This window comes from Papio anubis, chromosome 10 (genome assembly GCF_008728515.1).
Source record: "Papio anubis isolate 15944 chromosome 10, Panubis1.0, whole genome shotgun sequence".
NCBI classification, from domain to species: Eukaryota; Metazoa; Chordata; class Mammalia; order Primates; family Cercopithecidae; genus Papio; species Papio anubis.
Genome location: NC_044985.1, coordinates 32,907,190 through 32,933,234, shown reverse-complemented (window position 1 = coordinate 32,933,234; position 26,045 = coordinate 32,907,190). Strand labels below are relative to the sequence as shown.

Below are 26,045 nucleotides of genomic sequence, written 5' to 3'. Positions count from 1 at the left end.
GGCAGGAGAATCGCTTGAACCCAGGAGACGGAAGTTGCAGTGAGCCGAGATTGTGCCATTGCACTCCAGCCTGGACAACAACAAAAAAAAAACTGTATATCGTTTTCTGAGGACTTTTTTCAATGAGACAATGTGTGTAGCATTCCTGGCACATAGTAGCTGCTCAGTTAATTATGACTACTATAAGGAAGTATAGGGAAGTGACCAGAAATATTAGGAGCAGAAAGTGCCATGAATTCAAGTAGGCAAAACTGATAACCACTTTATCAGGTAGCCCAGATTTTAAGTTCACACTGGCTCTGGAATCAGACTGAGTTCAAATTCAGCCACAACTAACAATGCATGCTAATCTCACTATGCCTCAGTGTCCTCATCTATACAATGAGATAATCATGCTAGAATTTCATAGAAAAGCTGAGAGACAGAAATAGCATAATAACTGCCCTTTAGTGAGCAGCTGCTTCATGCCTGGCTCAAGTGAATGCTTACATTCTCTTTCAAGGGTTAACCTTAGAGTAGGAATTCTTAATCAAGAGCCACAGACCCTGCAACTGAATTTGATATTCTGTGTCTGTATACATTTTGACTAAACAGAGCATCCACAGCTGTCGTTAGACTTGCAAAGCCATTTGGGTCTCAGGAATAGTTAGGAGTCACTGCGTTCCAGACATAGCCGAGACAGGAGTTTTGGAGTTGGAAGATCTGTTAGAGACTGCTCAGACCACCATTTCCAAAAATCCTTGAAGGGGAGGATCACTTGGATGTCTGCTCATGACAGAGTTCATTCCTAAACATTCTCATTTGGGAGAGCAGAGCGGGTTTTGAATGAGCGCTCCAGGGGCTACTCACTACTGGCAAGCTTGGGAAACTGATCCCACCCAACCTTCTCATTTCACAGGTCAGGAAGCAGGCCCAGAGATGAGGACAGCTCGAAACAGTTCCCACCCCACGTCAGTCAAGGACCTCCCTCACCTCTGAGTCAAGTCTTCACCTCACCTGAACAAAGGAGGGGAAATGTCACTCCTTCCCACAACCCTAGTTCACACAAGGAGCACTCCGAAAACAAAATCGGGCTTCTCGTAGGAGGATAAGAAGAAGTACAGCCGGCCAGGCACAGTGGCTCACACCTGTAACCCCAGCACTTTGGGAGGCCGAGACAGGCAGATCACTTGAGGTCAGGGGTTTGAGACCAGCCTGGGCAACATGGCAAAACCCCATCTCTACTAAAAATACAAAAATTAGCAGGGCATAGTGGCAGGTGCCTGTAATCCCAGCTACTCAGGAGACTGAGGCAGGAGAAGCGCTTGAACCCAGGAGGCAGACGTTGCAGTGAGTTGAGATCGCACCACTGCACTCCAGCCTGGGCCACAGAGCAACACTCCATTCCTGCCCCCCCCCCCCCAGAAAAAAAAAAATGCAGTCACCTCTGTGTTCACTGCTTAAATCTTAAGGAAGCCTAGACCCCCCTCTTGACACAGGATTGCAGACACGTCACTTCTGCCAGTGAGCAGGGGTGTGTCCTCCTACACACACACACACACACACACTTCTCATTGTATGCAGCATTACTATTTGAACAGCCGAGGCTATTCAGTGATCACGTTCAGGTAATAGCCTGCAAAAATGTAAACGTGTTGTCCCGCTTCCTAAAGCCACACACTAATTAGACACCAACCAGGGGACTTGACAGGGGATTTCAGTGGTGCCATTTAGTTGTGTGAGCCCCACAGTGGGAAATACTTCTTTCCATGCAGATCTCAGCAGGAACTGAATCTGAAGCAAGAACAGGGCAGGCAGCTGCCTCGGCAAGAGTGGTTATCAAAGTTATGCTTCAAAAATGTCCATGTTAAATGTGACGCCCAAAAATGTCAGCTCCAGAATAATCAGACAAAATTCAGAATCATCTCTTATTGACCAGTGAAATTCTCTCCAGGCTTACCGAGGGCAGGCAAGGATGTGTGTGTTTCTTCGGGTTTTTGATGTTCACCAGTTGCAGAGTCCTGATGTAGCAAAAAGTTGAAATAACCTCCCCGAAGTGAGTTGGGCATACCTCTCACGTACGAGGCCAGCAAGCAGCTTTTCCAAGGTAGCAGGTAGCAGCAGCTCCATGTCGCTGAGAAGACGACTCTAGAAAGATACAGGTGGCCCGCTCAGACCTGTGCTTGACCCTGAGGTTGGGCAGCAAATCAGCTTCTCCATATGTATCCCTCAGTATTATTTTTTACACTCTCGGGGCCTGTGGATCCATGTGAATTTGCCTGGCTGGTTAAAACACATCAGCCAGGATGAAATTGTCCTCTTTTACCTGGGTTTCAGAGCAGGCACTGAAGCGTGGGCTACAAATGTATGGGTCTGCCCACAACATTGCTAGCCACAAAAATGCGCAAATGCCTTTGGCGTTGTATTTCCAGGAAAGAAGAAGTTGATTATTCCAGTTTGCTTCTTTCTTCTGAAGGCAACACAAACATACTCATTTTTTTTTTTTTTTTTTTTTGAGAAAGAGTCTCACTCTGTTGCCCAGGCTGGAATGCTATGGCGCGATCTCAGCTCACTGCAAACTCCGCCTCCAGGGTTCAAGCGATTCTCCTGCCTCAACCTCCCAAGTAGCTGGGATTACAGGCATGTGCCACCACGCCCAACTAATTTTTTTGTGTATTTTCAGTAGAGACGAAGTTTCACCATGTTGGCCAGGCTGGTCTCAAACTCCTGACCTCACATGATCCTACCGCCTTGGCCTCCCAAAGTGCTGGGATTATAGGTGTGAGCCACTGCACCCAGCCCTCATTGTCCTTTTGAGAGGTAAATGAGGGAAAGAAATGCCAGTGTGGAGAACATTATCTGTGTAAAATCAGAGTTCTATTACCACTAAAACACCAAGCACAATCCTTCCTGAGGAACTTTGCAGCTCCTGTTCATCTGTTTCCAACTGTCTCCCAATCTCTGCATGGCTGCCTCCCTCACTCACTAAGGTCTTCCCTGACCACCCAGTCAAAACTAGACTGGAGTTACTTGCCATCACAGCACCCTGGTTTATTCTTTTCATAGCACTTGAATATACTAAGTCATTTTAGAAAGTGTTGTTCGTTTGTTTATAATTTGCTTCTAAGGAAATGAAGACTCTATCTTGTCTTATTCACTTCTCTCTCCAGCTCTGAAAACAATCCTTGGTATAAGATAGGTGCTCAAATATTTATTGAAATAATGAATGAACACTAACGTTTTTACAAAAGGCTTTTTCAGTTCATCACATGAAGATTTCAGCTGCTTCCATACGAAGCAGCTTAGATTTGGGAGTAAACTCAGCTCAGGAAGTGAGGCAGGATGTGAACCCAGTCCCTCTGCACTCCTCAGCAGTCATGTGACCCCAGGAGAGCTCAGCCCCTTGGTTAAGAATGTGGACTCTGGAGCCAGCTCCACTTCTACCTTGATTTGTGATGTTGGGCAACTCACTTAACATCTCCACACCTCAGTTTTTTCATCTGTATTTGGGGTGAATAACAGTGGCACCCTCACTCATTCCTTGGAAGAGATTCCAAAATGCATGTGAAGGACTAGCCATTCCAGAATGCACTGTGAGCCGGGCGCGATACTAAGAGAGGTTAGACAACTTGTTTGAGGCACTTGGTTGATAAAGAAAGGGTTGGAACTACTGGAACTCCAGTCTACACTGCCGAAGTTCCTGCCACATAGTACTCACTCAACAGATGACTGTAGCAAAACATTTCCACACAACTAAGGTCAATACTTCGGCTAATGGAGTCAGGAAGGTGCACTGCTAGTGCCATTCTTGTGACTAGCTTTGGTCTTTGCTTGCTCAGGCTTGGTCCAGCAGAGTGAGCCCTGAGGAGGCGGGTGGTGCGCTGGGCTTGGGCTCTCTCCTGACGGTGTGCAAGGTGCAAGGTGCAAGGTAAGTCATTTGACCTCACTGGGCGGAACCAGATGATACCCAATGTCCCTCACAGTCGTCTCTTCAAAGTCCTGGTGGTATACTCTTTATTTCTTTAAGAACTTTCCAATTTATTTGTTCAATATAGGAAAGGGAAAGCTATTTGGAAAGCACTATTTGTTGACAACAACTCATAGGGAAGATTGGGGGCAGGATTCTATAGCAGCTTCCAACCCGTATCACTGAGATGGACAAGCAGAGGACTGTAAGAGACGGAACCTGAGCTCTGCAGTCAAAACTAACAAAATGGTCTTGGACACGTGACTTCAACTCTTTGGATTTTGATGTTCTCATGGGTTTATGACAGTCTGGAGACAAAGCATTTAAAGCAGAAGCCCTTATCACAGTCATCTGGTGTTTAGGAGCAGCAGGCCCGCATGTGGACAGTCATCTTGCACTGAACAGTGGGTTCCTGCCCCTGCTGTGTGTGCTGGGACAGGAACTTTCCAATACCTGGGTTATGGAAGGGAAGCAGACACCTTGTTTCCAGATGCTGGCAGAAGCCGAGTGTGCTTTTGTGTGCTGGTTTGGCTAAGTGACTCCTTGAGCATCTCTAATCTCCCTTTGGGGAACTTGTTAAGCTCCTACAAATATTCTGCCAGGATTTTGTCTCTCAGCATTAACCATGATTATTGTGCTTCTGCCTCCATGTATGGGAAACTGAATGGACTTGATTCATGATCCAGTGCCAGGACATTGAGTGAAGGGCACTTACCTGAGCCCTCTGGTGTGAAAAGCCACAAGGCATAAAGTGTGGAAACTAGCCTGAAACCCTATTCCCTATACCACACTTCAGAGGGTAGGTCATATTCTCTACTCATGAAATACCCTAAGAGTGTGTTTTCCCCCAAGAGGAAAGAGGATGAAGTGGGTACAATGAACTGGATGTTTGTGTCTCCCCAAAATTAATATGCTGGAATCCTAATCCAATATTAGCAGGTAGAGCCCTTTGGGGTGATTAGGTCATCACAGTGAGTTTAGTAGTCATTAGTCATGAATGAGTCCAGTGCCCTTATAAAAGGGACCCCAGAGAACTTTCTCCTCCCTTCCACCATGTGTGGACACAGCAAGAAGTCAGGAATCTGCAACCAGGAAGAAGTCTTCACCAGAACTTGACTGTGTTGGCTGGCACCCTGAACTTGGACTTCCAGTCTCCAGAACTGTGAAAACTAGCTGTGTGTTGTTTATACGCCTCCCAGTCTATGGCACTTTGTTATAGCAGCCCCGGCTGACCAAGTCCGTGGGAAAAGAAAGAACCCTACGTGGAGAGCTATAAAGAGATTTGATGTCACTGGGTAGAATCAGACAATTCCCAATGTCTCCGCATATTCTCTCCTCTTCTACTCTAAATATTGGTGATGTCAGGTAGAAGGCAATAGCTGGGGTCCAAGATGAACATACTTTCTCCTAGGAAGTTTTTGACAATGACAATCCCTTATATTTGAGTAGCACTGCTGTAAAATGTCTTCCTACAGTTTCTCATCTGATCCCCAAAAGGCACTGTGAAGAATGGAGCATCGTGAGCTAAATTCAGGTATGGAGATGAGCTCACTGAGACTCTGCATAGTTAAACCACTGACCACAACCCCCCAGCTGGTGGATGGGAAGTTGAGAGTCGGATCCAGGTCCTGCATACATATTCTTTCCATGTGGAGTTACTCAGCAGTACTACCGCCTGCCAACCAGTACTCCAGAGGTATTTTGCTGTTCCACGTAGGTCCCAGACAGGTGCTGCAGGGCAGCAAGGACACTGGGCTGGAGGTTGCCATCTGCAGGCAGGCAGCCAGGTGGACGCTGGCTGACGGAGTCAGCATCGTGTCACCTAGATACATCTGCCACCAGCCTTGCTCCCTGGTAGCCCATCAGAATACCCTCAGACAAGAGAAGCACAGGTAAAGGGAGGAGCTCATAAGGGAACCCCACTGTTTTCAGCCTTCTGTGGTTGGACTTGCACATGCATGTATGGTATGATTGGCATGTTTCTTTTTTCTAAAACCTAGAGCTCTGAAATGAGATCCTATTAGTCATCATGATGGGACCAGAGGTGAGGTAAGGGACAGCCTCGTCTGAGGCCTCACACATCCCTGGGAATGACAGGAAACCCATCCAGTGCCCCTCAACCCTTTCCTGAGAGCCATTTCAGGTGGGGCAAGAGAGTACTGAGAGCTTTTTACTGAACAAGCAGAAGAATATAGGTTATACATGTTTTAATGCAGACAGAAAGAATTAGTACCTTAAAGAAAAATAAATCCACATGGATGATAAGTTAAATTCTTACGACACACAATTTGAAAACTGACAGAGTAATGGCTACACTTCTTCTAAGTATGTTAGGTATGACAAAGATTCTGACAAGGGCACTCCTGAAATGCAGCCTTCCTGTAGAGTTCAGTGTCATCAGGCACCCTTGCTATGAGGCATCCTCCTGCATTATTGTTTCTTTCCTAGATGCATTTGATTGCTTAAAGTAATTCAAATAACAATGAGGTCTCAGATTCCAATGAAAGGAGAGAACAGAAAAGTTGCAAAGGCATAAAGCTTTGTATAAATTCTTTACAAAAGGGTTTTTGAGGTTGGCTGCTGCTTATCACTATAGAGACAGAGTGAGTGAGACAGGCACACACACACACATACATATATGTATATCCCAATTACTATTCAGAGAGGCAGTATTACTACCTGTTGAGAACATGAACCTTAGAACCAGACTGTGTGGGTTTCAGTCCTGGAGCCTCCTGTTGTCAGCTGTGAGACCTTTGGGCAAGCTACTTAACCTCTCTGCGCCTGTTTCCTTACCTGTAAAGGAGAGATAATGGTGCATTCCTCATGGGGTTATTAGGAGGATTAGATGGATTAATACCTGTAAAGCACTTAAAACAGTATCTGGCACACAGCCAGAATAGTGCCCTGGAAATAATTGACTGCTTATTGTAGCTTTCTGAGCATTACGAGATTCTGATGCTGTTTCGTTTCATCCAGAACAAGTTTGTCAATTTCTCTTAATTTCATGTACATTCTGAAGGAATAAAATATTGTTGTAGGTAAATCTTGAACAGCTACAGTATGATAATCATTTGCGATCTGGGCATGGGGAAGGGTGAAGGTTTGAAATTTGCTCGACGGCAAAGAGGGCCTCCTGGAAGTCCAGAACAAACTGCTCTTGAAGCAAAGCAGGTGGAGAATCCCAGCCTTTGCCATCCAGGGTACTGGAGGCAGAAAGACCAGCAGCAGTGATTACCTATGGGATTTTTTTTTTCATTATTTTGAACCCAACTAACCACAAGAGAGATTGGTGTTTTCTTTGCAAATTGGACAAAGAACCACCAAACACCAAAAGGAAAGTGAAAACTCCGTGGCTTGGGATGCCTTTTGTCAAGTAAACCCACATTTTCAACTAATGTGTCATCCAAGAGGTGACTCCTACCTCTGTTCAGTGTATTATGTACACAAGACAAATAACAAGACACGACCTGTCACAAATGCTAGAATGAAACCTGCCAATACACACATCACCAGTAATTGCCTTTGCAGATTATTGCTCCAGTTCCACTTTCTCCCACAGATACTCCAGCTTTGTGCTTCTGAGGCAAAGCCAGAGGCCAGTTCAGAGCTTGGTGAAACAAGAAACCTCAAGAAAGGCTTGCAGGAACCAAGAGAACACTGGTATCAATGCAGTCCGATTGCATCGCAGAGCCCCTGTGTTCTGGGATCTGTGGGAGTCATTTCCCATTGATATTGAAATTTGCTTTGTAATCTGGTTCTTTCAGAGAACTGCTTTCCCATCTATAACACACAGGCATCAGCTGAATATTCAACTGCCACGTTTGAAGTTTACTACATAAGTCACTTTTAACAGTGTGGTATCTGGAAACTTCTTCAGGGTTCTTGGGAGAATAACAATTTCGAAAAAGATGGGTAAGACAGCATAAAAGCACACCATTTGCAGTGCCCTTAATTACACGTTCACTTGACATCTATCCTTTCCATTTTTAATCAATTAAGGGAAAGAGGTTTACTGTCTGGCTCTCCTGCACCATTAATCAAACCAAGCACAAGAATGAGGATGCTTTACATACACAATGTCATGCATGGTCACACGATTCTAGTGACCCAAGGTAGGGAAGTCTCCTTGTTATGATAGCAGAAAAAAAATTATCCTGTGTCCTGGCACTGGTTAGCCTCCAAAGGATTCATGCTCCAGTGTCCTTTCACAAGATCTCAGACCTGTACATTAACACTAAGAATCAGTAGGTTAAACAGGAATATAAACACCCCAAATCCTCAAAAGACGCTGATAATCTTTCAACATATGCAAATAGGGCTCCAATTCATTTGGTGGAGAATTAATGCCCTTCTCAAGCAAGAAGAGATTCAGATATTCAGTGAATACACTGCTCTACTGAGCTTTCAGTCATTCCTACTTTTAAAAAAGCTAGTAAGACTTTTTTTTTTTTTTACATCAGTTGCTATCTTTTCAGAACTGAAATGACAAACATCAAGTTTTCTTAGTTCTGAAGTGAAAAAAAAAGTTTAGAGCGGATATTTAAGCAAAGTAAAAGCAAAAATGGTCAAAGTTGACTTTGCTTATGCTGCGTATTGGGGCACCTGCTCACTTGAAGTGAACTCTTTTGAGGCCAGAAAATAGCTCATCCTCACACAGGCACTGACATCTCCAACGACCATATCTTCAGGATGACTCAAATAAGCAGAAACAGACCAGTCAAAGTTTAATTGAATTTTATTTTCCACTTCTAGTATTTTTCAAATTATACAACATGCAGTCTGCCAGAGTACCCATACATCTTCATTTTAGAACCTAGAAGATTACCAAAATTTTCCGTGGGCCAAAGGAGGGTGACTTCCAGATCTTTTGTTACATGGACTATAGTACAGCATCATTATTGATATAAACCACCATTCTCCCCTCAAACCCCCCAGACAAGTTTGTCCACAATTTTTTAAATGTGAAAGCTACTGTACAGATACATAAAGCCCAGAGAACACACATCTGCAGTACACAGGACACACTTTACAAACTAGACATGGATAATTCTACAGAATGCCCTATTCCCCTTATATCTGCACACAATGAACAGTATTTAAAATTGATACACAATTTTTAAATAAGTAAGCAGACTTCATGGAGCGGCGCTTCCTTTGGCAGTTATCCAGCCATTATTCAATGCTTGGTTTAAAAAGTCTAAACTGTTAGTGTTAAATGAAGCAATTTTAGATTATGATGGTTTCTTTAGCTTGCTCAAGATTCTGGGCTAGACAATGAAGTGAAATCTTCCCTCCACCCTCGGCCTTTCCCAATATGTCATATAGCTAGAGTCCAAATGTCTCCTGCCCTGCTTTAAAAAATGCACTTCAAAAGAGGGGATTGTTAAGAACTTTTATTTGCTTTCAGTTATTTCTATAGGAACTAGAGCTTCTTTATGTAAACTTTAGGGCTTTAAAAAAGTCACTAGATGCTACATTCTAGGCAAACCTTTTTATTTCTTCATTTATCCCAGTGTATCTATAAATTCTGATTTCTTAATCACATGGTTCTATTTCCTTTAAAAGTCTTAATGTGAAACTGTTATTTTTCTATCTACTACCTGCTGTTTAACAAAAGTGAAGTGTGCAGCATTTGAAGAGATGATATGTTTGCACAGAATTCTCTAGTAATTGACAAAAACACATTTGGCATTATGTATTTTAGTTTCCAACCATAAATCTTGATATCTCAAACAACATTCTCCTAATTTACCAATCCACCATCCTGCAGATAAAGATTATTCGTATAAACCATCTGGCTGTTCTCTTAGAGCATCAAAGAGTAAACTTTGAAGAAGTAGCATGAAATATAAAATTATTCATAGAGGAGAAAAAGACACAATACACGCTTGTCAAAAGCTGCATATAACCAAAATCATAATCACGAGCTTAGTTGTTCAGAAGTGTGGTTTTTACACTTAAAGTACAGGGAGCAATAGTCTAAAAACCTGAAAATTGCACATATGTGGCTTTTTTAGAAAGTGGCCTACAGAGAACATGGTCCTGATATAATAACTGGCTTACTATACATAACAATATTTAAGGATCCATTTGAATAATCCATTCCAATAATTTGCCTTCCTTTTAGTCACAGTATAGGAAAATTAGATTAGAAGTCCTATAAAGATTGAAGCTAGGTGAACTGACTGGCTGATCAGCAACTAGCAGAATTATCTTTAAGAGACATCAAAGCCAACTTTCTCTGTGAACAAAAGTAAAGCAAATGTTGTCAGTCCCTTGTAGAGATCAAGCAAAATGGAACTACAAGTGAATGTTTCCCTTTGAAACATGAAAGTGCCAAGCAATTCTTTAGAACTAGAAAGGGGGTACCCAGGGAAAAATCACTCTGGAGAGAATCTAAAACAATCTATTTTATGATGGATATTAACAAGAGCCAAACACCATTACTGACCTTTGTTCAATTTCCAAACAAAAAGTAATGGAGAGTAGTGGTAATGACAATTCATAATTGGCAATCATCCCAAACACCAATGTTTTAGCTGCCCAAATCAGAAGCAAACATATTAACAAGGTTATGTGGCATATGTTATTACCTGATAAACTTTGCAAAACCTGCCCCACAAGGACCCTTTTATCAGACTGCAAATAATGATGGAGCAGGTATATTGGGCTGGCACTGATAACAAAATTAAAGAATGAAAAAAATTTAAACAAATGCAAAATTGCCATCTTCACGAAATAAATACTTCAATAGTTTGTCCTCCTCCCTCTCCTTATTCCCCCCCAAAAACAAAACATACATAAACAAAGTGCAACATTTAAAAAATAAATTAAGTCAAAGCAGGTTTGCTTTGCTCGGGAAATTTTATACAAGAAATGTTTGGATGTCAATGCACAGTTCTTAGCACTTTACACACACACACACACACACACACACACACACACACACAGTTGAACTACCTTCGACTCACACAGTCATGAGAAAAGCCCGAAGTCTCCCCTAGCATATATTTCATTACAGTGGTGAAAGCTTCAGGGCACAGTGCCAGCTCCTCATCTTGGGCACACAACACGATAGGATAGGAGCTTTCACCGAGATTGGTTTGGTTGTCATTGACTTACCCCCAAATTTGTCAAAACAAATAGCAGCACACAAGGCCAATTTAACTGAATCTTTGTCAGTTTCCCTGAAAACTTTACTACTTGGAAATTGATCTTCTTAATAAGTACAACTGGAAGCAAGGGTTGATTCAGCTTTAGATTCATGTATTTGGATAGAGCAATAACTAGATGTAAAATATCCATCTATATGGATTTTTTCTAATTGTGCCTAAGAAGATGAAACCTATTTGGTGCCAAAGAACTCATATAAACAGTCGGCAATGATGGGTTGAAATAATAACTTATTCATGGCAACTTATTCATATACAAGCACAAAGAACAAAATTGTGTCAAGTACTTTCTCCCCAAGGCTTCCTTTTTCAACTGCTGGAATGATGCTGGATTTCTTCAGCAATACCCACTCAAGCTGAAAATGGTTAGAGAAAGCAGCCGTTCCCAATGCCAGCTCCAGAACGATCAGGGAGGAAGAAGTGAGGAGAGGGGCAGCCACATTTCCACTTAAAACTTTGCAGCATTTTCAGCACTTCTGAAAGAATGACGTTCAAACCGGCCAGCCAAGACTAGTTGCTGCAGGTTGAAAAGCAAGCAGCTCGGAGGTGAATTTTATGACTTTTTGCATTGACACAGATGTATCTGAATGAACAATTTCTACACTGCTACTGTCAGATTGTTTTTCTGCCCCAAAGAAATTTGCTTTGCATTTTAACAGGTGCCATTACTAAAAGGTATATTTTACAGATCCAAAGATGTGACCAGGATATTCAAAATGTGTCTTCGGGGTAATTTGTTTCGGAAAAGTGTTCAGAATGAAAACTTGGAACCCAAGAGCAGCACTTTTTGTTCCCTAAAAATATAAAATAATGTGTTTATTTTACAGGAAACCAGACAGTTGAGGCAGAGCATGGTCTCCCGCCTCCACGGTACTTGGTTGTTCCCCTCCAGGGAATGGCACATTAGGGCGTACAGATGGGACAGTGCACTGCCCAGAGGAGGCTCCAGGAACCACCCAGAAACCACCCAACACCCCGGAGGCCGAGTCAGCGGCAATGGTTCTGAGTAGTAAGTGGATCTTCTGCAACCATCTCCTTCAGATTTCTCAAAAAGAGAAAAGTCCGAGCACACATCTGTACACACAGAAACTCTACACAGCTCAAAAGACCTGAAACTGTTATACTGCAGATGGCTGGAGTAAGCAAGTATAAAAAAAAAAATGGAAACTGTAGGGGGGAAAAAAATAAAGGAATTGGTGATTAATGTAGTCCTTGACATGCTATGTGGAGTCATATCTGTTGAAAGAGAACCAAAGAGAAAACATAGGAATTAGAGAACACAGTAGAAATTTACTTCTCAAAAAAGTTTTGTTTAATTCTAGATGTTTAGACCAGAGCTGTCAGATACAAATATAACATAAGTCACATATTTTCTGTTTGTTTTTGTTTGTGAGACGGAGTTTCACTCTTGTCACCCAGGCTGGAGTGCGGTGGCGCAATATTGGCTCACTGCAACCTCTGCTTCTCGGGTTCAAGTGATTCTTCTGCCTTAACCTCCCAAGTAGCTGGGATTACAGGCATGCGCCACCGTGCCTGGCCAAGCCACATATTTAATTTTAAATTTTCTAGTGGCTACATTAAAAAGTGAAAAGACATAGGTAAGATTAATTGTAATATATTTTATATAGCCTAATATATTCAAAATAGTATCATTTCAACATGTAATTGGTATTACATATTGAGATGGTTTACATTACAATATTACTACTGAGATTTTTTTTTTCCACACAATAGTGTTTGCAATCTGGTGTATATTTTACACTTTCAGCCCATCTCAATTTGGACTTAGCCATATTTTGAGAGCTCAAAAGACACATGTGGATAGCAGCACATGAACAGCACAACCTCCTATTTCCTGATTTTGCTTTAAGTATTTAGTCCTGACAGTCTCAACGTTCTCTTCCATAAATTAGTATCTGTTGAGGCTATGGATATTCAAAGTAACATAATGTATTTTCTCATTCCTAAGGGGGAATTAAAACATTTCTCATTTGCCTGCACTTAGGATAGCAAGCAGGTGCAACAGGGCCCTAACCCAGGCTCTCTGTAGAAAGAGGTTCCCAGTTCCCAAAGGTATGCTTCGTCTCCATCGGATAATAAGATTCTCCAAAAGACCACCCCCTTCCATTTTATTCCACTTCCCACCAGAGGTTCGGCTGGTGCTGGGCACATCTCCAGGATGAACGTCTAGACCAGCCTGAGTGGCCTCTGTCAGCCTGTACCCAACACCAGTAAGCTCAACTTTCAGAAGACACTGAAAGGCTCTGCTTCCTGTCACCAGCTGGAGGCGCTAGCTCTGAGACCCTGCTATGGGTTTTGTGCAGAGCTCATGGTACTCTAGGGGATGGGGACAGGGATGACAAAAGAGGGAGGTAGAGCCTTATCCTTGAGAAAAACATGGAATTACCTGGTACTGGAAATACAACCGCCACTAAGAAAAGCCCAAATTCTCTTTTGATTAAAAGAAAGAAAGAAAGAAAGAAAGATAAAGCCCTCTGTAACCTGACACATGCTTTCTGTTTTGCCTCTAGAAGGCTTATATCAACATTTGGTACCCAACTGTGGTAATATCTCAGATTCCCGCTACCATGCTCTTTTTTTTTCCTTCACTCTCCTGATTTATATGTTATAATATTGTAAACAACCTCACATATTTTGTATAAACCAACAGGATGTAAGTTACATATAAATAGAAAAATTCTCTGTCTAGAAAGGGGTTATAAAAGTAGAAAAAAAGCAAAGCGAGAAAAAGGGAGACGAAATACAGAACAGAAACTGAGTAGAACAAAAAAACCACACACATTCTTTTTAAAAATACCACCCCTTGGTCAAGTGCAGTGGCTCATGCCTATAATCCCAGCACTTTGGTTTGGGAGGCCACAGCACGTGGATCACTTGAAGTCAGGAGTTCAAAACCAGCCCAGCCAACACGGTGAAACCCCAACTCTACTAAAAATACAAAAATTAGTGCGGCATGGTGGCATGTACATGTAGTCCCAGCTACTTGGGAGGCTGAGGCAGGAGAATCATTTGAACCTCAGAGGCAGAGGTTGCAGTGAGCCGAGATCATGCCACTGCACTCCAGTCTGGGCAACAGAGTGAGACTCAGTCTCAAAAAAATGAAAACAAAAAGCAAAAACAAAACCACCTCTTCACTGACAAGAAAAAATATTCAGAGAACTCATTTGGTATAATCTCCCACAACGGCAAAGTTACAAAACTAAGAAGGGCTTAAACAACCCTAGAGGGTGATATTCCTGTCATTTTTAGAAGTCACAGAGAGTAAGATGTCTTTGGGAAGAACATGGCCTTTCTGGTGAAATTTTGGGCTTATTGTCAGTATTAGACGTGAAAAACCTAAAAGCACAGTCATAGTTGTTATTTAAAATCCATTTTGAGCTGAAAACCAATAGGAGTGCTGCCTGAATGCCACCACTGAAATTGCCATTTCACTTTCTCCCAGGTCGTTTCTCCACGCACGCCATCGCCCTGGTCAGATGAGATCCCCTTGCTCGGATGAGATGGCCGTCCTGCGTGCCTGGAGGCAGGGAGGTGCCGGCACATACCTTGGATTGTGGGATTATGACCTGACGCAATGTTTGCAGCCAAACTGTGTTGACACAGCAAGCACTAGACACAAATGCAATGGGGCGGCCTCAGTAACTCCAGCAGACCATGAAGTGACATGATTTCCCCCTGGAAGGCCCTTCAGTCAAAACCCCCGATCCCCGCTGGGCAAGATTCAGCAGGTTTGGGCTGATAGTTTGGAAGAAATGCGGGGCCACAAAGGAGGCCCTACCTGCTTAGTTTAGTCACCTCAAGGAGCGTGAGGGAGGAGAACTGAGATTGTGACAGGTTGCTGAAGGGAAAAGCACAGGAACTCTGCCAATAAAGGGTCCTTTCTTTACTAGGATGCAGCGTTCCTCTTCATCCCCAGTTAAGGATCTCTACAGGCCTGTCTGCTGAGAAGTCTTTCCAGCAGGCCCAAGAAACAAGGATTCCAGTAGGATGCTCCCATCCATCCTTCCCACTATCGGGATCTTCATCTCCTTAGATAAATTCATGGGAGAAAATAGATATAAATTTCAAAGGTAAATGAGATACAGCATTTCTGACTGTTCTAATCCCAGAGAGACTGGGGAGTCTGGAGAATCTTTAAAACCCAGTCCTGTTGACTCTCTTCCAAGTAGCTAGTCACTCACTTAGAGGCAGGGGACTGGACCAACCGACCTGCTCTAGGAGTGCCAAACTGGCGCTCTGCCAAACTGGAGATGGTAATTCAAAGGGGCAACGTGTGACCAGATTTAGGAGGAAATAAAATCACCTTTCTTTAGAAGGGGTGGGGAAGGCTAATGAAGGAAGTTAATTACACAAGGGTTTTGCAAGAAGTATTTAGAGACCGTTTTCACCCCCAACTTGGGCTTTTGCAATTGCTTGCAGTGGATTTAAGCTTAATCCAAACAGTACATAATTTCAGTTTTTCTTTTGCCTTTTTATAATTCAATCCCCACATTATAAGAATTACCAATTTTACTCTACTTATCACTGCTGAATAGAAGTGGATTTCTCTCATTGGAGCGTTGGTACAATCTGCTATGGAGGAACAATTTTAGTTGCTCTGAATTTATGACTCTGAGAACCATGAAGCTGAGGAGTATCGAAGTGTTGGAGCCTCCTGTGCGGTAGACGGAATCAGGAATTCTTGCCTCCGGATGCTCCACAATTCCTTCCTTTTGGGTTGAGAATGCTAGTTTCAAAGTCCTCTGCCTCAGCAGCATCCACCTACAGTTATTTCTGTCCTCTCTCTCTGCAGTCCCACCTCATCTGTCCTTTTCAGGTCTGTCCCCACGACCACTTTAACATTAGCTAACATGCACAGGGGTCTAATTTTTGCCAGGTACTCTTCTAAGACTTTTTTCTCTCTTCTTTCACATTCTCTCATTCAATCCCAGACAAGCCTGTGATAGGGGCACTATGATCCCAACTTCCCCATTCCACAGTTTTCTTAGCTGTCCAATGGCCAAGAATCTTGTCTGGTGTGACAAGGGGGGATTCGCTTTATACACTTCAACCAAAACAGCACACTGCAACAGACAGAATGCAAAAACAGCTGGGGGGAATCCAGCTGCCATCTATTAGATAGCCAGGTGTCAAAGAGATTTGCAAAATGTAAAACAATGCCATTGGGCTATTTTTTGTTTTGAAAACAGTTATTTTCATTACAAATCACATTTATGGTAACATGTATGGGCTTATTACTATTTTTTAAATGAATCTGACAGTATTCTAAATTTTTTGCTTTAATTTCCAGTATGATACATATCAATATGTATAAATTCATTGATCCTTTTTTGTTGGTTCATTTTTTTGAGAAAGATTGTCATTCTGTCACCCAGACTGGAGTGCAGTGGCACAAACATGGCTCATCACAGCCTCAAATTACTGGGCTCAATCAATCTCCCACCTCAGCCTCCAAAGCAGTTGGGACTACAGGCGTATGCCACCATACCTACCTAATTTTTATTTTATTTTATTTTATTTTATTTATTTTTTGTAGAGACAGAGTCTCACCAAGGCTGGTTTCAAACTCCTGGCCTCAAGTGATCCTCCTGCCTTGGCCTCCCAAAGTGCTGGAATTGTAGGCATGAGCCACATACCCAGTCCATTGATCCTTTTTAAGAAGAGTAAAGGTCCTAAGGCCAAGAACTTTGAGAACTGTTGCAGGGAAGATAATTGCTCTTAGCCCAGGATCTACCACTCATAGGTGTGGGATCTTGACAGCTCATCCCGCCTCTTTGGGATGTAGAATGAGGAGACGGGATCCGGTGATGAGGACAACACAGATGAGCACAGAGTGCTCATTCAGTGCCAGGCACTAGGCTAATCTTCATGTATTTGTTTTATTTGTTTATTCTTTTTGAGGCAGGATCTTGCTCTGTCACCCAGGCTAGAGTGTGGTGGCATGATCACAGCTCACTGCAGCCTCGAACTCTCCAGCTGAAATGATCCTCCCAGCTCAGCCTTCCAAGTCACTGGAGCTATAGGCATGCACCACCACACCTGGCTAATGTTTTTATTTTTAGTAGAGGCAAGGTCTCACTAAGTTGCCCAGGCTGGTCTCAAACTCCTGAGCTCAAGCCATCCTCCAGCCTCAGCCTCTCAGAGTGCTGGGAGTACAGAATTGAAAGAATTGAGACACACCACAACACACAAAAAACAGGCATCCCAAACTCTACAAGAAGCAACGCACTCCGGGGTTGCATTGCACTTAGCTCTTTATTTTCAGAAAAAGCCCTTCTTTCATTAAATTATGTGAAGTGGGTTTTGTGGTTTGGACTTTTTATTTGTGGTTTTATTTCAATTTAATTTCTAAATTTGTTTTTGTTTACAATGTGCAAATACTTAAGTATTATAATACAATAATTTAAATCAACTCTGGGGATCTGTGAGAATTGTATTCCTTTTAAAGTACTCTATTTACTACTCAAGTTTGAGATAAAATGGTCTAAATATACGAAAACCAAGAAAAAAGACCATTCTGCCTTCAGTCTTTCAGAAAACATCTGAGGTTTCAGCAATGCCCCACTGGCGCCATCTGGTGGAGACATTTGAACAAGTCCCTTGGCTTGCCAAAGCACTGCCTGGAAAGGAAGTGGATCTCCAGGGCCCTCAGAACCAGGGAGCTGGGCAGATGTTTAATCAGGTGTCTGCATTAAGTGTGGGGCTGCAAAGAAGGACTCAGCACTGCCTGAGAGGTCGATTTTACACCGTCTCTGCTCTCAAGAGCGAGACCCTGCTTCCTCCCTCTTTCTCACTAATCATCTGGCTTCTTGCCTGCACGAGAAAACAAGTTCTAACTAAGGTGAGCTGGATCTTGCCTCCCAGTGCACCCCATCTACCACCCACCCGCATCTGTGCTTCCTCCTCTGCCCGGCTCGGCTATACCATCACCATCGCACACAGCTATGCTGTAATATCTCCCATCTCATGACAGAAAAGCAACGCAGCCCCACCTTAACCCCACGTCGCTCCATTTCTCTGATCTCCTTCAAATAAAACCCCCAAAGTGGGTTCAGCTGCTGGCTCTCCTTCCTCACCTGCTCTCTCTAGTCCATGCTAAGGTCACCGCCATCTGGCCTTCTTCAACCACCCAGTCTCTGTTGTCATCTTACTCAAGCTCAGAGCTGACCACCTTCCTTCTAGGGTCAAGGTCTTCACTTGACCACTGTGCCCCCACATGCTCCTCAGGCCCCTCGGCTGGTGCCACCTCCTTTCTCTGACCTTCCCATTTGCCAGTGCCTGGGCCTGGTCCAACTCACCCCTCAGCTCTCCTCTCTGCTGGGCCCACCTTTTCTCTAGGTTGCCTCCTTCAGACCCGTGGCCATAAACACAATCTACAGGTCACAAGTCTCCAGCCCTGGCCTCGCCCCAGCCTCTCTGCTATGCTCCAGACCCACGGATCCAGCCACCTGTTCCACACACCCACTTGGGTAGTGGGCTCAGCTGGATGTCTGAGAGGCAGCGCATAAGCAACATGATGGAAACCAAGCTTTCCCACAAAACCTGCTCATCCCCCGATTTCCCCTGGCATGGTTAAAAAGGGACCAATGTCTCCTAACTGCTGGGGCCCACAAAAATCTAGGAACTACCTTGATTGCCTTCCTTCCTCGTCCTCTTGCTCTCAATGCTCATCAGTAAGCCTGACAGCTGAATCAACTCTAAGCAGGCACTAACTCGAGCCACTTCTCCCCTGCTGCCACCACCCAGGTCTGGTACCGGACCCTCCCCCATGGCCACCTAGGGTACCCCCTAGACAACCCCCAGTGCTTACTGTTGCCCCATTCCTACCCCTTCTCCAGGGTCCAGCCCAGAGTGGCCTGTCTAATCATGAACCAGCTCCCACTGCTCCCATGCCCACAGCCCTGGTGACCCCTCACACTAGGTCACAATCTAACTTGCCCCCAGCCTCAACACCTTCATTTACTTGGGCCCAACTCCCTCCCCATCCACTCTAATGAAGATGGGTTCTCCCAGATCAGGAGCTACCGCCTTATCAGCCTTGCTAACGTTCCTCGTTCCTCGAAAAACCCTCATTCATTCCTACCTTTGAGTGATCATCAAACCACTCTCTCCCAGGTTGCTGTGTGCCTGGCATTTTTCATCACTCAGTCCTCAACTTAAATGTCACCCCCTCTTCTAAAACAGTGTTCCTATTCCATTAGCCTGTTTCTGTTTTCTTCTGAGCACTTACCACTACTTGAAGTTACCTTGTTTATTTTCTGTCCATCTTCCCCTAACAAGCATATCACTGCGCAAGAATAGAGCCTTCTTGTCTCATTCTATGAAACCAAGTACAGAGCTAGGCTCTCGATGCCTGAACCCCCTTGGCTGGTGAGAAAAACTGAAGCTGACAGAAATCAAGCAACCTGCCGATGTCACATGGTTGCACTCCACTGCCCCATAGGTAGCTCTAGCGTTTGAAAAAGATCATCTCCTGAGGCAGCCCCCTGTGGATCTGAACCAGATAAGATCAAAGCCAGCATTCTCCTGGGTTCTTTTGATTTTTGTACATTGGCATCTGCATTGGCTTTGAAACCTTGAGGATAAACCGAAATACTCATTATGGCTATAATTCTTGAACCCTGAAATGAAGCAGAAGGAAATTCCAAAGATATCCAGCTGTAAGAATATGTGCTCTGACTCCACAGGAGGGCTGGGAAGACACAATTGAGATAATTTCTACCCAGGGAAGAGACACTTCAGAATGAAAATCCCAAAGGTCAGGAAAGACTGTCTCAAAAAGGCTTTGCTCTCATCTAAGCAGTGAATTCCATATTTCCAATTATTTTTCAAAAAATGATTTAGCATTTCTTTACTTTTCATTTGCAATTCCTGAATCTGTTGATTACTACCCCTTTTTAATCTCCACTGACAAATGCCCAGTCATTTCTTAAAAATAGTCATAGCTTGTAGATAAGTAAATTTTATATATACATACACACACACACACACACACACACACACACACAAAAATAAGATAGGCTCTCACTCTGTCACCTAGGCTGGAGTGCAGTGGCATGATCTCGGCTCACTGCAACCTCCACCTCCTGGGTTCGAGCGATTCTCCACTTCAATCTCCCAAATAGCTAGGGTTACAGGTGTGCATGTACACGCCAAGCTAATTTTTCTATTTTTAGTAGGGAAGGGGTTTCACCATGTTGGCCAGACTGGTCTTGAACTCCTGACCTCAAGTGATCTGCCCACCTCAGCTTCCCAAAGTGTTGGGATTACAGGCATGATCCACCATGCCCAGCCAATATTATCTTTAAAAGCCCTTATATCAGCTCATAGCAACAATTAGGATACTCAGTTAGAAATAAGTCTTCCCTACCCAGTGGCTAGGATTTACTGCTATAGAGGAACTAAAAACCATTTAGTAACTATATGAATTAAAGGACACTATAAACCAACATGTATCAACTACCATGTTCTGCAGTGCTCATCTATACTAGCAACTAACATTTTTATTGAGCAATTGTTATGTGCTTAGAAGCATGACCTCATTTAAGCCTTCTGTCAATGCCAATGACCAAAATAAAAGATTTTCCCCATTTCATAGACGAGGAAACAGATTCTGAGGTTAAGTAACTTGAAGGAAGTAGAAGACCTGACACCTGAACCCAGGTCCCTTGTCCAATGCCAGTCCCCTCAGCCACACTGCCATCCTGAGAGCTGTAAGAGGGGGCCTGTTTATTTTGTGACCTGATGAAAGAAGCACCTAGTTACAGAAGCTATGTGGAGAAGGTGTGTTAAGGAGGCTCTGAATTCAGATAAAACCATCAAAACCACTTTTAAAACTTTGAGTAAAGAAACAAATTGCCAGCTGGGTGCAGTGGCTCACGCCTGGAATCCCAGCACTTTGGGAAGCTGAGGTGGGGGGAGTCACTTGAGGTCAGGAGTTCAAGACCAGCCTGGCCAACATGGTGAAACCCTGTCCCTACTAAAAATACAAAAACTAGCCGGGCGTGGTAGCACATGCCTGTAATCCCAGCTACTCGGGAGGCTAAGGCAGAGGAAGCATTTGAACCCAGGAGGCAGAAGTTGCAATGAGCCGAGATCATGCCATTGCACTCCAGCCTGGGCGACAAGAGCAAAACTCCATCTCAAAAAGATGATGATGGGTTGATGGGTGCAGCAAACCGTCATGGCACGTGTATACCTATGTGACAAACCTGGACATTCAGCACATGTATCCCAGAACTTAAGTAAAATTAAAAAAAAAAAAAAAAAGCCATAATGGGTGAGGGTGGTTCTGTCACTCCAACGGTCTTGAAAGTCTCCCCAGACCTACTGATTTTCACTCTCCTGTATGAGAAGAGGCTACACTGGTGATGAATGGCCAGCATTTGGTTGTTTGGAGCCTACATAAAATATGGGACTGGCAGACCTTTGTTGGAACCCATGAAGAAGGTGACTGTCCCACTGCATAATCTCTGGACCCCAGAATCCCTGGACCAGTATATTTAGTAAGGTCTTGCTGGGAAACACACATACACATGTCTCTGTGCTTTCATCAAATGAGGTGATGCCTGTAGTGCATCTAGGCCAGTGCTGCGGCATATTAGGTGATCCACAATGCACAGTGTGTCAGCTGCCCACCCCAACATCCACTCTCCCTGTCCTTGCTCAAAGAGCATTACCTTTCTTTGAGGCAGTGATGGGCCCAGCTAAAAGACTACCTTTTCCAGCTAGATGTGGCCACATGGCCCAGTGCTGCCCAGGGAAAGAGAGGCATCAGCATTGCATGGGGCTTCAGGAAGGCTACTTAAAGGAGATTCATTTAGGATGGCTGTTTTTGCCTCTTCTCTGCTTCCTCTCTGGTTGCTAAACTTGGAATGTAGGCATGATGGCTGAAACTGAAGTCATTTGGTGACCTTGAGCTGGCCTTGAGTTCAGGAGGCAGGCACTTGCTTAACCTAGTTAAGAGGCTAGGTTTCTGTTATCACTGTGGAGATTCTTTACATACGTACCACCTTCCAATTTCCTTTACATAAGACAGAAGTAAACTGCCATCCTGTATAAACCATGGAGAGTTTTCAAACTTTGATGAATATCAGAATCACCTGGAGTACTTGGTTAAAAAGACAAACAAAACCCAGGCCCTCCCTCCTCTAAGGAGCCTGGGCCTCTGGGTGCTCAAGGATGCTCACATCCACCAAAGTTCCAGGACCACTGCTTCAGGCTTTTCTGTTCTAAGCTGCCCAGCTGGATCTCAGAGTTCCCTTCAGGTATCAGCCTCGATACTGACAACATGTAGTCAAAAGCAACTTTCTAACTTCCAGTTTCATTCCATTTCTGATAGGAAGCAGAGATTAGATAGGAACGGGGTGGCCCACTGCCAAGACCATTTCCCATTTTCCTGTCTAGAAGACGGCAGATGATGGCAGGCACACTGCCCGCCCGTGGGTTGCCTCCGCCTTCCCTCCTGTTCCCACTACTCTGACCAGCCCCTGGCCTGCTCCTTGGCACTGCCTGGGGCAGCACAGGTGAAAGTTGTGTGGGGACAGCCACCAAAGCATTTCCCTTGGAAGTTTTAGCCAAAGCCTGGGCCATGACAGGACCCTCCAGCCCCTCCTGCTCGCCTTCTTGCCTTGATGCAGAAAGGACTGGATGAGGAGGGGTCCAGGCTTCACACCTTACATGCTTGCCTGCCTTGGGAGCCAGCTACCCTAGCAAGGGCTTAGAGTCCAAGGACAATGTTCAGAGCCACCTCTTCCCATCTGCATGTTCAAAGTCAGAGTTTTTCTAAATGAAGTTTTCTGGTCACCTAGCAGTCTTTCTGCCCGCCCAACTAGTAACCTCTTTTCTCCATTTCCATCACACAGGATGACAGTTTTCGCTCTCTGCTTCTTCGTTTCTGTAAAGTATATCACTCGTTCCTTTTCTTTTTGCTAGGAGAGAAATGTTGGGCATGTGGGTTGTGGGCAGAGAAGCTTGCAGACCACCATCTCAAAGAAAAAAGCGCCCTGGACCCACCTAGGCATCTTCTTAAAATCCCCATTTGTTGAGTTCAGATACTAAACATAAAAACATCACTTCTATTATCTGGCTCTTTCTTTATATTCTGTTTCTGAGACTTAAAGCAACCCCCAACTTCTGTCTGCTCTGGGTAAAAGCAGTTGACAAACAGGTAATGCCCTACGGGATGCCAACTACAGAGGTGAGTCCCACAGGCAAAAAAAACAAAGCTCAGCTGAATCACTCACCACACCTACCCCTGGAGGGGATTAGGCCCAGCCTGGCTCCAGGTCCCAGGGGCCTCAGGCAGCCTCAGCTAGAAGACCCCAGGGCTCTAGACTGAGTGAGGGTAGGTCGGGTCTCTGTTTACCTGGAACCCCCAGGGCGTGTGCTAGAATAGAGCTGAACTCCTCTCTACTGAAGGTCCACTGCCAGGCAGGGGTTTTAGAAAGGCAAGAAGCCTCTGCCTCCAGATAGAGAAACCACCCTTGACATGGGACTCACTTTGTATTTATTTCTGGTAGTGAGTGGAGTTTGAAGAGCTGCCTCCTCCCCCTCGAATGGCATGGACGGCCGTTGGAGATGAGGCCGGGTAGTGTCCGGGGCGGATGGGCTTGGCTGTATCCAACCAACAGAAAGAAGAGAGAACAGACATTTAGAAAAGGCTTAACAACAATCCTGATACCTACAGGTCACCTGTGACAACTAAAAGTCACAATTCTTATCAACAGTACTATTCTTATCAACCACCAGATCTCTCTGAAAATGGGAAAACGATCAGTATAGTTAGCAAATCCAAGGCATCCAAATATTTAGGGGACAGAAAGAACTTAAATATCAATTAGCTCATTTCTAATTTGGGCCAAGAAAAGTTAGAAAAAAAGATTTTTAGTTTTATCTGAAATGGATCATAGGTTCCCCATGACTTTCAAGGGCATCTGTGTAGCCCCTGAAATTGGATGCAGAATTCTGCCTGTGATGCTGTTTTCTGGGGATAGCGTCCATAGCTTTTAATAGATTCTCAAAGGGTATGAAATCCTACACATGCAATGAACCACTAATCTAAGGTATGATTTAAAACTAGAAACATGAAGCTGCTGGTTTACAATACATCTACACAGCAATATCTGATGGGAAATAAATTACATGTTATTGGAGATGTTTCCATTTTAAAAAGAAAAAAAAAGGAGAAGTAGCTGTTTAGAGAATATCCCTAAATTGTTTTTATCCCTATGGCTCTATCCTGGGAACTAGGACTCTGGCTACACCCTTATTTCCTACATGGGCAAAATGCCCAAATCCATACAGGTCTTGAAGGGGCTGAGACTCCAGACCTTCCCAGGTTCTGTGCCAGCCTTTAGCCACACCCTGTCACGGATGCCAGCCTGGCTCTTCCCGGGGTATTTCCAAACCTGCACTTGGAGGCTTTCCCTGGGGCTCTGGCTACATACGGGCTCCTTCATGGTCCCACCGGGTGCAGAACACAGGGGCCCTTCACACCTTGCAGAGAAATATCCTCCTATTTCAGTATTTCTAAGAGTGTACCCATTTATAGCCCAAGACCTGGGCCTACGGCCTTGGCTGGCTTCTCTCTGCCCAGTTCAGAAGTTCTGAGACCACGATGGATGCCGGAATATCTCAGAATAGGATAACGGGGCGCCTGACATTCCCATTCCCCCAGGGTGAGCATAGGGTGCAGGGAAGGCTGCGGCCTGTGGGCTCCATCCCAGTCTTTCAGATGTTCCAGAGTGGGCTGGCGCTGTCTTCACCTTTTTAGCAAATCTTAGCTGGGAGGCCGCAGTAGCTTCTCAAACCCCGGGCGCCACGGTGCACACACGTACCGATCTGGGCTGAATGGGCCCTTCTGGCCATGTTCTTGGCCCGCACGGCCTCCTTGATGCGATCCACCTCCTGCTGGTAGCGCTTGCGGTCCCGCATGGCGTTCTCCTTGGCCTCCTTCAGCGCGCTCTCCAGCGCCTTGACGCGCTCCGCCGTGGCACGCAGCCGCTTCTCCAGCTTGGGCAGTTCACAACGCAGGTCTGCGTTGTCCCGGACCAGCTGGGGCAGGAGGATAAAGGAGGGGAGTTACTACCAGGCAGGCTGCACTGCGCAAACCAGAGCAGCCAGAAGCAGCCCCTGCTGCTGAACAGGCGACCCCCGCTAGGTCGTCCTTCGCACTCCGCACAACCACAGAAAGGAAAGGAAAACCCAGACTGTGGACTCCGGTGAACACGTGATTCACGGCGTGCAAGGAATGGTGGGGTGGGGATACAATTAAAAACTATTTCCCACCACAAGAAACTTTCCATCTGAGGCAGGATTTACCTCCTCTTTTGTTTGGGTGTGTGTAGAGGAAAGGGGAATTGTGTGAGAAAATCAACCACTTTATGAGAATAGTAAATTAGCATGAGAAAGCTGAGACACTTCAAGCCGGTTCAAAAGGACTCAGTGAAAAACAAGCATGTTCCTGAGCTCTCAGAGGGCCTCCTTCCGTGCAGAACCCGCTGTTTACACTGGCATGGGGTTTGGACCCAGCTTTGCAACACATCCAGAGGCTAAGAGGAAGAGACTGCGCCTTTTTTGCTGACTGAAGCAGCAACAGGCCAGCCCTAGGTAGGAGTGGGTTCAAGGGCCAGCTCTTTATGTCCTGGCCATGTGACTTGGCGTAAGTCATTTGACCACCACAAGTCTCAAGTTTCTCATCGATAACACAAGTGTACTACATAATAGGGGATCCAGGTGGGCGGAGGGAGTTTTGAAAATCAGAAAGTGCTACACCAAAGTGAGCTACTGCTGGATCTCCTGCTTTGTTCTCCTAGCACCAGCTCTAGTGCCTGGCAGAGAGTACGTTTTTAACAAATGCTCATTCAATCCATGAATAAAATAATGCATCTCCGCTGGGTGCA

The 26,045-nt window shown here is 44.6% G+C and overlaps 1 protein-coding gene across 1 annotated transcript in view; it reads right to left on the bottom strand.

Moving 5' to 3' along the window:
* Positions 1–8,666: 8,666 nt before the first annotated feature.
* Positions 8,667–26,045, bottom strand: part of KIF5C (kinesin family member 5C) — a 152,716-nt gene continuing 135,337 nt past the window's right edge. The window contains exons 24-26 of the mRNA XM_031651222.1: positions 24,981–25,197; positions 23,644–23,757; positions 8,667–12,357 (exon numbers count right to left, since the gene is read on the bottom strand). Coding sequence (XP_031507082.1) covers positions 23,651–23,757; positions 24,981–25,197 — 324 coding nt within the window. The 3' untranslated portion in view covers positions 8,667–12,357; positions 23,644–23,650. The remainder of the gene's footprint in view (positions 12,358–23,643; positions 23,758–24,980; positions 25,198–26,045) is intronic.